General features: G+C 43.4%; 1 protein-coding gene across 4 annotated transcripts in view; it reads right to left on the bottom strand.

Annotated features, from left to right (window-relative positions):
* The window catches only part of METTL9 (methyltransferase 9, His-X-His N1(pi)-histidine), a 39758-nt gene that overhangs the window by 13169 nt on the left and 12137 nt on the right, over nt 1-14452 (bottom strand). For 2 of the 4 annotated variants that reach the window (XM_084882764.1, XM_084882763.1), the window contains exons 3-4: nt 9978-10187; nt 6622-6806 (exon numbers count right to left, since the gene is read on the bottom strand). In XM_084882764.1, coding sequence (XP_084738890.1) covers nt 6622-6806; nt 9978-10187 — 395 coding nt within the window. The remainder of the gene's footprint in view (nt 1-6621; nt 6807-9977; nt 10188-14452) is intronic. The other 2 variants (XM_084882765.1, XM_084882766.1) reach the window with 1 other exon arrangement.

The raw sequence follows: 14452 nt of genomic DNA, 5'->3' as shown, positions 1-14452 counted from the left end.
GTGGGAAAGCTGCCAAAGGCTACTTTTCAAAAAGCACAGGCCTCGCTGCTGTCACCAGAGAAAACTACTAAGCTTCACTGGATAACCACGTGCCATTTAAACTGTCCGAGAGCATAAAAACCTTCCAAATGAGTTTTTACAAAGCCAGCAGAACACCGATACCAAAACAGGACAAAGAAAACACCCATCAAATAAACACAGACCAAACATCATTCACCAGCGTTAACACTCATATTTTACTTAGAATTTTCAAAAAAGGCAAACATCAACCTCAAGGCCAAAGACAGTATCATATTTAAAGTGGAAACATTTCATTAAACTCAAAATGAAGACAAAAATGTCCACTGTTTTTTAACATTTTCTGGAATTAACTACTAATTCACTTGGACCAAAATCAAAAAGTCTGAAAATGAAAAGTAGCAAAATTATTTGCAGATGCTGTAACTGTGTATCAACAAAACACAAGAGAATCTATTTTAAAAAATTGTTGGGAACACTAAGAGAATTCAGTAAGATAAAGATAAAAGTATCAATGCCCTACTATACATGGTATTATTCCTTCTATAACAGTATGGAGAGCCTCTTGCAAACAGGAACAAACCTGGAGGACTGGTGCTCAGTGAATGGGTAGATGCTGTATGATCTCACCATGTGTGGGAACTAAACGAGCCAAATTCCTAGACCAGAGGGGACCCTCCTCCCATACACAAATTTTGTGCACCAGGCCTCTAGTCTATAAAAGCCAAGCAACTGGAATGACGGGTCACTATGAAGTGCACTGCAGCCAGCCAACTTCCCGCAGCTCCTCCCCCCCAGCTGGTCCAGCCCCTGATTGGCCCCCCCCACCCAGATCGAGGGCAAGGATGGCTGACCAACTTCCTGCAGCCCCTCCCCCCGGCTGGCCCTGACCCTGATCGGCCCCCCCACCCTGATTGGGGATGGGGACGGCAGCCAACCTCCCACAGCCACTCCTCAGGCCGGCTAGTCTATTTATATAAAGCCCAGCAACCTGAATGGCGGAACAACCAGAATGACTGGTGGTTACGACGCACACTATAGCAGCCAACCAGCCTGATCCAAGCCCTGATTGGCGCCCACTTTCCCCGCCCCCCCGCAATAAACCCCCAACACCCCTATCAGGGCAGGGCTGGCTGGCCACCCTCCCCCCCCCCAGGGGTGGGTCTGGGCCCCCATCTGGGCAGGCTGGCCAAACCCCACCCATGCACGAATTCATGCACTGGGCCTCTACTAGTTAATAATACTGTATAGTATACTATATGAGACATGCTAAGGTCCTAAGTGTTCATATTCACACATACGAAATGTAACTATATGAGGAGGTGGATAATCACTTACATAATATACATATATTAAATCATCACATTGTGTACCTTATATACAATTTTTTAAACTTTATTTTTATTGTTGACACAAATGTCCTCATTTCCCTCCATTTTTGCCCACCTCCACACAGGCCTCACCCACCCGCCTTCTGGCCATCACCACACACTGTTGTCTGTGAAATATGTACAATTTTTATTTGTCAACTATACCTCAATAAAGTTGGGGAAAGTTTAAAAATAAAAACTATGATAGAAGAAAAATTCCTACTTAAAATACCACACACACACACACACACACACACACACACACACACACACGATTAGAAAACTTTATATTACTACAGAACATAAAGAACTGACCAGCCCTGGCTGAAACCGGTTTGGCTCAGTAGTAGAGCATCGGTCTGTGGACTGAAAGGTCCCAGGTTCGATTCTGGTCAAGGGCATGTACATTGGTTGCGGGGAGGGGGTGTGCAAGAGGCAGCTGGTCGATGTTTCTCTCTCATCGACATTTCTAGCTCTCTATCCCTCTCCTCCTCTCGGTAAAAAAATCAATAAAATATATTTAAAAAAAAAAAAAAGAATTGACCAGCCCTGGACGGTTTGGCTCAGCGGACCACAGGGTCCTGGGTTCAATTCCAGTCAAGAGCACATAACTTGATTGCAGGCTCCTCCCCAGCCCCGGCCCTGGTCAAGGCTCATGCAGGAGGCAACTAATCAATGTGTTTCTCTCACATCAATGTTTCTCTCTATTTTTTCCTCTCTCTTCTACTCTCCCTAAAAATCAATGGAAAAATATCCTCAGGTGAAGATTAACAAAAACAACAAAAAATTGACCAAACTGAAAGGCACATCCTATTATTAGCCAGGAAGGTTCAATACTCCCTAAATTAAGATATAAATTTAATGTAGGGGAACTAGATAAGCTACTGTTAAAGTTGGTCTGTTAAATAAATAAGCCAAGAAAAATCTGACTGAGGGGCGACTAGTGCTGTGATATTAAAATGCATGAAAAGCTACAGTAATTAAAATCGTTTGGTATAGACACACAAGACACATCTTAACCCACAGAACCAAACACACAGGACTTCAGTCTATGATAAAGATGGCATTTCAAAGCATTGTTGAAAAGATGATGACTCAATCAATGGTGTCAGGGTCACAGGCTAGCAGTTCCACACCTGGAACAAAGCGCCTACACAACTTTAACCCTGACCATCTTCCGGTCTTTGTCACCCTCTCAGGGAAGCCCCGCCCTGGTCACACTCTTCAAGATCACAGCACCTAACCCCAACCCCCAATTTCTGAATCCCCCTTCTTGCTTTTTGTTTATTTCCCCTATAATACTTATTTCCAACCATGTACTATTATTACTGTCTGTCTTTCTCACTAGAGTGTAAGCCCTGTGAGGTCAAGGATATTCCTATGATTTTTGCTCACTGCATCCCCAGCACGTAAGGCACTCAGCATGTACTTCTTAAATGCAGGAAGGTATTCTGTGGCACAGAGCATTTGGCAGCCAGCTCCCGTCCACCTTCGCTGTGAGCACATGTTTGCACCTGGACCCAGATCCAGACCGAGACCCCTTGCCAGTTTCTGGTTGGACTGGGGCATGTGTCTCCATCTTTGTCAATGGGACCAGAGTGCTGGGGAGATTTATGGGTGAAGAAGTTTCCCTCACTGCTAAAAAACAAACAAACAAAAACAAAAAACAAACAAACAAAAACATATGGGGGGAGAGCACCCCTTTCCTTTTCAAGGTTTTGTCATGCCCACACGATGCTTGACACCACAGCAGCCATCTGTGACTGTGAGGGGAATGTCAACATGGAAGATAAAGCAAGCAAGCTCTGTGCTTTACCAGAACGGGTGTATCACTGAGTTACCAGCTCCGGGCTCACATTTCTAAAATAAACACAGAATTTTTTTAAAACCTCTTGTGCCTGGCTTGTATGGCTCGGTGACTGAGTATCAACCTATGAACCAGGAGTCATGGTTCAATTCCTGGTCAGGGTACATGCCCAGGTTTCTGGCTCGATCCCCCATGAAAGCTGATCAATGATTCTCTTTCATCATTGATGTTTCTCTCTCTCCCCCTCTCCCTTTCTCTCTGAAATGAATAAAGATATAGATTTGTAAAAAGCTATTTGTAGTGGCTCCTCCTGCTTCTGGAAGCAGAAAGCAGACTGGGGTTACTACCATTGACAGCCCCTGGGGTCTGCAGGGGCTTCCCGATGCTATCAACCCCCAGGGGTTGCGGGGAAACATTTAGCAGCCTGCTCTGAGGGGAGGTGCCTGCACACGGTCAATTGCAATAATGGCCATGAACCAGGCACCAAGTTCCTGCCAATACAATCCGCTCCCATGAGCCAGTGAAACCAGTTCCAGCACCCACTACTTGCATCCTCACATGATGCAAACACACATATGCTGGTAAGAAGTAAATTCCTAGATATATTTAAATGGCAACAAAAGCATTTATGATGAGCTTTTATTATGTAATTCACGTTTTCATGTACACACATACTTTCATGTACATACATAGACTATCTTTGGGAAAATATTCAAGAAACTTGAACAAGATTGTGGAACTGGAAGGAATGAGAAATAAATAGTTTTGTAAGTGGCTTGAAATCTTTATTATGAATCATTTTTATGGAAGTTACAACTTTTTTAATCCTCATCCGAGGATATATTTCTATTGATTTTAGACAGAGGCAGGAGGAGAGAGAAGACACACTGATGTAAGAGAGAAACAGTGATTGGTTGTCTCCCATCTGAATGCTGAACGGGGATTGAACCCAAAACCTAGGCATGTGCTCTGATGAGGAATTAAACCCACAACCCTTTAGTGCACAGGACAATGCTCCAAACGAGCCAGGCAGCCAGGGCTGAAAATTACAATTTTAAAAAATTATACATGTCACTAAATTTTCACTTTTGCAATATTCTCCTTTCCTTGATTACATACTTTACTTTTTTATGCTTAAAACAACTTTCAGTAGATTTAATAGCCCCTTTCCAAACTGTATCACTAAACCAAATAAACTAAAATTAGAAAGACACAATTTTGCATTTTCCCCCCAATTAAGCTAAATAACAAAATCAGTGCGGTTCAATTTCGAGTCAAATAAAAATTACACACAAGGAATAATTTAATATACAATGGCTTTTTGCTAAAAGATAAATTGAGCCCGGTATGCAAAGCAGCCCAGTATCCATGACCTCACCGAGCAAGGTCATCTTGCACCTCCCAGTCCTCGGTGCCACTTGGAGGGCATCAGGATTTGGTACTCAGTGGCCTAGAGAAAGGAAGCCATGACAGAGTGCGAGGAGTGGTCTGCAAACTGACAGCGCCTCCAGCACCCAGAGCACCCACACTTCTCACCGCAGGTGCTGTGTGTTACGCAGAAGCCTGGCATTCAACAACATCCCTTGTAACCACCATCAAGAAGCTTGTGTTAGTCCTAACTGAAACCGCCCTCTTGTCCAATGTGACTTCCTCTCAATATTTAGTGTCGGAAGCACAAGGAAATAAAAGTTATGGTCAAACTGGTATTTCTCCCCGTGTGCTTCCGCCTCCCCTAGGCCAGGAAGTTGCACTCAAGTTTCTGTCGAGTGGTTGCCCAACAGGACCCAGCAAGCCAGGCTTACGCCTGATGAGCGTGACTGCCGCAGAGGCGGGCTGAGGCTCGGTCACAGGTGTGGGAGTCGCCCCGAGGACGCTCACTGTACAGCACACGTGTCTGATACAGGGGCACTAACGCCTAAAGCAGCTTTTTCTTTACCATGACAGACGTTCAACAACAGGGATGTAAAAATAGACATGGGGGAGGAAACATATGTCTGTTTTCTTTCCCACCCTCCATTTTTCTATCATCAACACATATCTAAAACCATTTGGTAAATGTTAAGACATGTATTAAATATAAAGAATCAAACCTGAGGGAAGAAATAAAAACAAGAAGAAATGAAGGAGCTAGTGAGCGACAAAAAAGATCCACAGATCTTCACAGACATCCACTCATCACAATGCTTACAAAACAATGGGTTTCTTTAAAATGTCTGCAAGCTCTTAGAAGTTTTGAACCCAGGCTGAGCTAGGCAGTAAAAATTAAATAAATAACCTAAAGATTTAAAAATATTAACATGCATTACTTATACAATAAACTAGAGGCCCAGTGCACAAATTCATGCACAGGTGGGGTCCCTCAGCCTGGCCAGAGATCAGAGTGGGACAGCCAGGGGGAGGGACCATGGGTTGGCCAGCCACAAGAGGTTGGCTGTGGGAGCGCACTGACCACCAGGGGGCAGCTCCTGCTTAAGCATCTTCCCCCTTGTGGTCAGTGTGTGTAATAGCGACCTGTCAACCAGTGTTTGGTCAACCAATCATTTGGTCAACTAGTCGTAACGGTTATTATATTATATATAGAGATAATTTTATATTACTGTACATTAACTTACAAAAATGCAAGAGAGTCTTAAAGTCATACAACTTTCAACATGACCTGAAACACAAACCACACTAGCTGAAATTGAGTCAGTGTGAACTGCTGCCACTAGCCACAGTGCATCTGAACGAACAGAACCAAACCATTTCTTCTCATCTATTCTCCCTTCAGTAGTGCTGAAGACTAGACCAACAATGGAAAAACCAAACGTTACACAAAGAAATGATACAAGCTGGAACACAAAAGGAAAAAAGAGGTGATAGCAATTATCATTTTTAGAGTCTGGGACAAGAAATTTAATACAAAACAGCTGCAACAGCTGCAAGTGTATATGGGAAGATTTAAAGGCATCGTTTATAGCTTGGCTCAGCTTGTAAGCTAACATATGGTGCAAGCTCCACTGAACAGCAGAAAATGCGGGCCCACAGTAGGCTTCCCATCTGGAGTGGGCAGACCTGACTGAGCACAAATTATTACCACTGCAAAGGGACTAGAGTTCTATGACAGCCACATCAATCCCTGGTTGTTCAATTCCCAGTCAAGGGCATGTACTTGGGTTGCAAGTTCGACCCTTGGCCCCAACTGGGCCACATGTAGGAGGCAACAGATCAATGAATCTCTCTCCCATAGAAATTTCTCTCCCCGCCTTCCACTCTCTCTAAAAATCAATAGAAAAATATTCTCGGATGAGGATTCACAACAAAACAAAACAAATAATCCATACCGAGATGAACATTCAAGGAAGTATTTTCCAGGCCATTCCAAGAAACAGAATCACAAACACCAATAAGCACCTATGCTGGGGAGAACGGCCTGACCACACTCACCGTTTTCCACATAGGGATGGAAGGGCAAGACCAGGGCAAGGATGACCCTGCCTCTAGTTGGCTCCAAGACACTTCTGATATCTTTTAACAAAGTCAGGGGCTGATCACAGCGGTCCAGCAAATTCAAGCAGCTGATGACATCATACTGGAACCCTGTATTCTGCCATTCATTTATACCGAGCACTCTGGAAAAATCAGAAAGAACTGGATTGATACAAAACTCCCTTACAGACACCTTTAAAAATAACCGAGATGCCAGTAAAGGCTCTAACTTTGTCTTCTAATTCAAAGTGAATTCAAAATCTTCATTTATAAGCTATATTTGCAGAAATAAAAGAGTCAGGGCAAGAGAAAAATAGCTACCATACTTTCTTAAATTTAGCATTTCACCTATTTCCAAATCTCAAAACATATAAAATTTTCTTTTCAAGAGCTAATCATTATTTAATAATTATGACAATATGATAAAAATGATTATAAAACTAAAGCATCAAATCCTTGAACATCAGTTAATAAAGAGTCCTACTTTCTACATAAACTGGAATTTAATCATAAAATACATATTTATGGTTTCTATTCCTAGTGTCCCTCCTATTTAAACAAATGTTTTTTATTGTTGACAGTATTACAGATGTGTCCCATTCCCCTCTTTATCCCTTCGTCCCAGTTACTACCCCCACCCAGGTCTTCACCCTCTCCTAATTTTAAGAAAGGCTGGGGGTGGTACAGATAATTCCCATTTCCAACCTATGACCTGTTGAGCATATCTGTTCCCAGAAGAGAGATACTACTTCACACTTTAAGATTTTCACGTCTAAATACCTTTACGGGAGAGAAAGCACAGGACACCCCATTAAAGCCGTGAGCTCATGCAGAGCACAATCTACACACCACCACAGCCCTCAATCTCTCTCTCTCCCCTGCCCTCTTTTTCTCAAAGAACACTCCGAGTGCTTTACAAAGTTTTACCCATAGAAAGGGGGAGATTTTATATCAGGTCTTTTTCAGCCACACATCATGGCATTTTATATCTTCTTTACTCCTCCTGCTTGGTTATAGCAATCAGAATGTGGTAGGCGATGCCTGTTACAACAGACAGGAAAAGGATCTCCAGCCCTGGCCAGGTGGCTCAGTTGGTTGGAGCGTCATCCCATACACCAAAGGCTGCAGGTTCAACTCCTGGTCAGGGCACATACATACCGGTAGGTCCAATCCCCTGTTGGAGCATGTGTGGGAGGCAACCAATGTTTTTCTCTCAATCTTTCTCTAAAGATCAATGAACATGGCTACGGGGAGGATTTAAGAAAAAGGAATCTGATAAAAAGTCTTTCATGATGCTGAGCAGATATAGCAGAGATAACCTAGAAAATTCTAAACATATCTTGAGGGCTGCTTGGGGAAAACTCACTTTGCTTCCCACACTTACTTTCAAAACACAGATTTTTTAATAGTGGACGGAGAGTCAGATTAGGAATTTCAGCATGACTTAAGCTACTGTTTCAACAAAGGTCAGACATTTGAAATGTTAATTTCTAAATGAAGGAATATGGTTTCATTATCACCACACAGACCTAGGAGGATTTATCAATGACAGATAGCTGGAGCTAAGGGAGGTCTTCTGAATCAGTCCTATGACACCCCTAACAGCTTTTTAAACTCAGAGGATGACAAGGACTTGGATGCTGGAGCTGGGAGGAAGGTCAATCTCCTTGACCTCTAACTCAACTTCTAAGGCCCAGTTGTGCCGGATCATACACACACGTGCTCCCTTCTTCCATGAAAAATCCCACTGGATATCCGTTTGCAGTAACGTTCCCTTCCACCCCTTTCCTACGGGGTCTCCTCCTCCCTAGGCTGAACATCTCTGTGTTTGCCAATATTCTCAGAGCTGCTTTGTCCTGCTCCGGGAGCTCCGCGGACACACTGTATAAGCAGAAACTTAGGTGGGTAGGAAAGTGAGTATGTAATTCTTTCTCCTTTCTCAGGCAAAGCCCATCTTCCTTTAGGTCTTCCCCACTTCCCACCTCCCCATTCTACACTCAGCCCCCTTTGCTCCCATTCAGCGGAAGCCATGCTGAGCAAAGAGCCTTCTTCCCAAGTCTCCCAGCAACGGATGGTCTGAAAACCACGATTTGACACTTCATGTTCATTAGGATGGCTATTATAAGAAAGGAAGGGAGGGAAGGAGGGAAAAGAGAGAGAGGGAAGAGAAAAGAAGGTAGGGAAGAGAAAGGGAGGGAGGGAAAGGAAAAAAAATAAGTATTGGCGAAGATGTAGAGAAACTGAAACTCTTGTACACTGCTGCAAATTGGTGTAGCAGCTATGGGAAAAAATTCCTTAGAAAGTTAAACAGCGATCAGTGTGGCTCAGGAGGTCATGGTTTGAGTCCCAGTCTGGGCACATGCCAGGGTTGCAGGCTCCATCCCAGGTTGGCTGGAGCGCATGCAGGAGGCAACCAATCAATGTTTCTCTCTTACATGGATGTTTCTCTCTCTCTCCCTCTTCCTCTCCCTTCCTCTCTGTAAAAATCAGTACAAACATGTCTTTCTCAAAAAAGTTAAACATAGAATTACCATATGACCCAACAATTCCACTGGGTATATACTCAAAAGAAGTGAAAGCAGGGACTCTAACAGGTATGGGTACACCCAGGTTCACAGCAGCACTATCACAACAGCCGAAAGGTGGGGACAGCCCAAGTGTCCACTGACAGATGAAGGGGTGCAAAAGGAGAGGTTTCTGACACCTGCTACACATGGGTGAACTCTGAAGGTACTATTGTAAGTGAAATAAGCCAGTCACAAAGAACAAATACGGTAAGATTCCTTTTATTTGAGGTACCTAGAGTAGTCAAATTTGTAGAGACAGAAAGTAGAATAGTGGCTGCCAAGAGCTGGGGAGAAGGAGTGGGAGTTAAGTGTTTAATGGGTACGAAGCCGCTTGGGAAAATGAAGAAGTTCTGGATGGTTACACAACGATGTGAATGTGCTTAACCCCACCGAACCACACACTTAGGAATGAATAGGACAGTAAATTCTATATTATAGATTATTACAATGAATTTTTTTTTCCTTAAACTATTTCAGAATGCCAGATTCTAACCAGGGAACGAGCCCCTACATCTGATCTCTTTCCAGGCTGGCTCCCACCTGCTCTCTTCCTCCCAATAGTCCCAACTCTGCCAAGGAAAGCGGACTTCTCTCTCAAGTCCACTTCACTGTAATGTGGAAAGTAGTTCTTTTTAGTTCCTAATCATGGAAAATTGTTTCTGATGCATATCATTAAATAATATGCTCTCAAGAAGAAAGACACCTACAATCAAGAAAAACAGCCCAAATCATGTCTAACAGTTATACCTGTATTTCTTCTTCTGAAGCTGCCATATCATCGTTTCAGACATCTCAGTGGCATAAATTTCTTCAAAATGCGGGCTCATGATCTTTGTGACTTCTCCATCTCCAGCACCTAAGTCGAGAAGCCTGTGGGTTTTCCAGTCCGGGTTAATTCTCAGCAGTCTCTGGAACTGGTCCGGGGAGAACACAAACATCGAACCTCTTCCGAGCAGCCTGGGAAGAGGACATGGAAGAGTCAGCACAGGGAAGCACAGCCCATACACACACACACACACACACACACAGAGTGGCCATGGGACTCGGCACCAATAGCTCTTTGAACTTACAAAATGTTTAGTTTGTATGATTATATGATTAAAATATATATTATATTTTATATGATTTATATCATGGTTAAAAAGCAATGTTTATAAAATAGGAAAATAACTCCAGGTAGCATCATTTGTCTTTGAGGTGCAAATACCCCAAAAGGAGTGGGGCACAAGAGGAATAAAAGATGAAAGGGAGGCCCTGGCTGGTGTTGCTCAGTGGATAGAGCATCGGCCTGCAGACTGAAAGATCCTGTGTTCGATTCTGATTAAGGGCACATGCTGGGTTGCAGGCTCAATCCCCAGTAGGGGGCATGCAGGAGGCAGCTAATCAATGATTCTCTCTCATTATTGATGTTTCTATCTCTTTCCTCGCTTCCTCTCTGATATCAATAAAATATCTTTTTTTTTTTAAAGATGGAAAGAGAAAAGAATGAGAAGGGAAGAGAAAAATGACTAAGAAAGATGAATGTGAAAAATTTATTTCAAAATAGGAAGGAGTAACAGAAAACATGTTTATCAGGTTAAAAAGATGGCAGACCAACAGAAACAGGCCACAGCACTAGCCAACAATACAAAGCAGAAACACCAAATATGAAAAAGAAGCCTTTATGAAACTATACAAATAGTAAGAAAAAATAGTTGTAGTATGTTTTATTTTTAAGACAAAAGAAAAAAAGAGTGGTCCTTGTAATATCCATTAATTTGCATCTAAAAAGTAGATTCATACTTGTGTCAATTTATATACAATTGATGGGACCCATTATTTCTAAGGATACTAAAAAAAACTTTCAAAATCATAGCAATGCCTTTGGAAAACAGACTGAGGCACTAAGGGGCAACAGAGCCCTGGAAAGAAGGCACAGCTTACGCCAAGCCTCCTGGAAGCCTCGTGGAAATCACACACTCCAATCAGAACTGGTTTTCTGGTTCTCAAATCATGGCTGGTCTAGACCAGGGACCTCACACTTTTTTACATGAAGTGGAACCCACAGACAGTGCACAGCGATCCGGGTGCCCCAGGGCCTTTCTGTACGCTCAGCAGCTCGGGAGCCATCTGCCCTCGGCCCGGCTTTTGCTCACATGGCTACAGTCCAGTCTGCCCTCCCGCTGCCAGAACACAAAGTGAGTGTTTGCACACAGAATTTTGTGTGTGCTAGGTCCTTTAAGAGGGTCCTGCATTTCTAACTACCTTTCCCTGGCAGATAGCAACCCTGCTACTTTTCACAGCCAGATGTTATATGGGCAACTTTCTCAGTTCTGGAGCTCTCTGCTGGGGATCCCAGCTTGGGGATCAGATCCCAAAGCTCTCAGTGGCAAACCCCACAGCTGAGGCACCTTTCCCAAACTTCAGTGCTGTCTGTGGCAGCCTGTCCAGCCCTTTGTGCCTCCGCCCTTCCTACTAGTCTATGTGGTCTCCACACGCCCGCCTTGGTTATCAGGGGTACCAGCTAGTCTTAAGTTGATTATTCAGGATGTTTTCTTTCTTATTTCAGTTGTAATTCCAGTTTGGACCTGGGAACATCCACTTACTCTGCCGCCATTTTTCTACACTTAATTTTATCTAAGTTGTTTTTAATTGTCAATTGTTCATATGTTCTAGTGGGAAAACAGGCTGCAGAGAGCAAACCTGAGAAAAAGAACTGGACTTACGGAAATAGCTACACAGAGTTTCACTCGGGAGCCTGTCAGAGCAAGGAGGCTGCTGAGGTAGTGGCGGCAGGCCTGGGGCTGCATGTGGCCAGTGTTAGTGCTGGCTAGCAAAGGACCAACAGTCAATTGCAAAATAGTTCTTTGGCTTAAATGTTTCCAGTTATAAAACAACACGCTTCCCTGCCAGGGATGCAGCAAATCTTAACAAAATAATGATAAAATTCTAGAGCTAGAGGTTATCTGAGGTCAGAGCTCAGGAGGTCATCTCACTGTTCTACATCTAAAAAAAGGCACCAGAGAGAGAGGCATGGCCCTACTTCCAAAGATCATCACCAACTGAGGCTCCACAAAAAAAGTTAAAACTGCCCTGACAGGTTTGGCTCAGTGGATAGAACGTCAGCCTGTGGACTGAAGGGTCCCAGGTTCGATTCTGGTAAAGGACATGTACCTTGGTTGCAGGCACATTCCCAGTAGGGGGTGTGCAAGAGGCAGCTGATCGATGTTTCTAAGTCTATAGCCCTCTCCCTTCCTCTCTGTAAAAAATCAATAAAATATATATATTTTTTAAATTAAAACTGTGGCCGAAAACAAGGGCATGTACCTTGCTTGCGGGCACATCCCAATAGGTGTTGTGCAAGAGGCAGCTGATCGATGATTCTCTCTCATCGATGTTTCTAACTTTCTATCCCTCTCTCTTCCTCTCTGTAAAAAAAATCATTAAAATATATATTTAAAAAAATTAAAACTGTGAAAAAGAAATCAAAATTCATTGAGCCCAGACAAACTTTGCCATGCAAGGGTCATTGGGAGAAGGGGGTAGACAAGACCAGAAAAGTCAGACTTCCTGCAATGTGTGGGACAGTCTACACTAGGGGTGTCGAACTCAATCAGAGAAGGGGCCAAAATCTAAAATCCAGCCTAAATCGTGGGCCGAATGGTTTACTGAACAGTCATAAACTGACAATGTCATAAACTGACAGCGGAGTGCAGTGATGACAGCGTGGTGCGGGCCACATTGCAAGGCCTGGCAGGCTGGATTTGGCCCACGGGCCTTGTGTTTGACACATGTGGTCTACACAGTGAAGAATTATCCCCCTTAAAATGTCGACACACTGACCTAGCTCAACCCAGGTTTCCAGCAAATACTAGAACATTTCATGGATTGGTCTGGCTCTCTATTTTGCCTTTAATCCCCAAAGTTAGTGATGTCCATAAAAAATTTTTTTAAGTGTTGAATAAGCATCCTATGTTCTCTGGTCACAATCTAAGTCCCTTCCAGACTCCAGAATCTGCAGAGGAGGTGGGCCTCCTTATAAACATCTTCCTTATAAAATCAACGCCAACACATCCACCAAGTCTCTCCTTACCTGGCCTTCCCCTTCCATCACAAAGGAAGGTTGATAAGCATCTCATCTTCTTATTCAAGAAGGTGCCCTAGTAATTGCTTCTGAGAGAGATATCCACTCATGGTAACCATCTAGCACTACAATGGATGGAAGTAACAGGGACTAAAAGTAAGCTTTCAGCTGAGAATAAGGACACAGGGCAAGAGTGGTTTTGTTTTGAGTAGGGAAGGGATGAGGGTCAAAAAGAAGGCTAAGAGCTGTAAATAAGGGAAGCCCAAAAAGGATTTATTAGCTGCACTCTCTCACTTTAACCAAACCGTGAAGTTCCAGATGCAGGGAATTTTAAGCAGAGTCCAATGGGGTAGAGGGAGGGGGAAGCAACTCAGAGTTTGAACTTACCCCAAATTACATGCAAAATGTTGAATGTAAGGACTTTGAAAAGAGGATTCCTACCTTTTATAGCTTTCAAAGAGGTACAGGACCCCGAAAAGTTTAAAAATCACTGCTAATGTGACTTGTCTGCTTTTCAATGAAAAGATAAATGGAATAGAACAGAAATTCAATGTAGCCAATCTTGAAACAAAATGTCAGACCACATTGTAGAAATTCAACTACCAATACAAAAATAACAACTGTTTGCCAAGCAAACTTCAGCCAATTTCACACAAGCGATGAAGAAAACTAAGTAAGAAATCTTGAGAAATGACTCAAGAAACCCTAAAAACATACTTAAGGACCAGATGATAGACTGGGGATGCAGACATTCAGTAGAAGCTGGCTCCAAACCTCAGAAGAACAACCATAAAGAACCAGTAGCTTTAAATCAGGGGTCCTCAAACTTTTTAAAGTGGGGGCCAGATCACGGTCCCTCAGAGAGCTGGAGTGCCGGACTATATGAACTACTAATTCCTACTGTAACACCTCGGTTGCGCTCACTGCCCAAAAAACCTGGCGGGCCGGATCAGACTCCTCTGCGGGCCGCATGTGGCCCGCGGGCCGTAGTTTGAAGACCCCTGCTTTAAATGGTCCCACTGGCTTTTCTCCTTGGCATTCTGGGTTCTTGGGCGTTGGGCTGTTTAAAAATGTGGCCAAAGGAGGATAAAAAACATTCCTAAGCCTTTTCTAGAAGTTTAAGTGAGAGAGCCACTCTAGGAACAGACTTCCATTTTAA

Source organism: Pipistrellus hanaki, assembly GCF_964339955.1.
Source record: "Pipistrellus hanaki genome assembly, chromosome: 4".
NCBI lineage: Eukaryota > Metazoa > Chordata > Mammalia > Chiroptera > Vespertilionidae > Pipistrellus > Pipistrellus hanaki.
The sequence above is the reverse complement of the archived record's forward strand: the minus strand, read 5'-3'. Positions and strand labels throughout refer to the sequence as shown.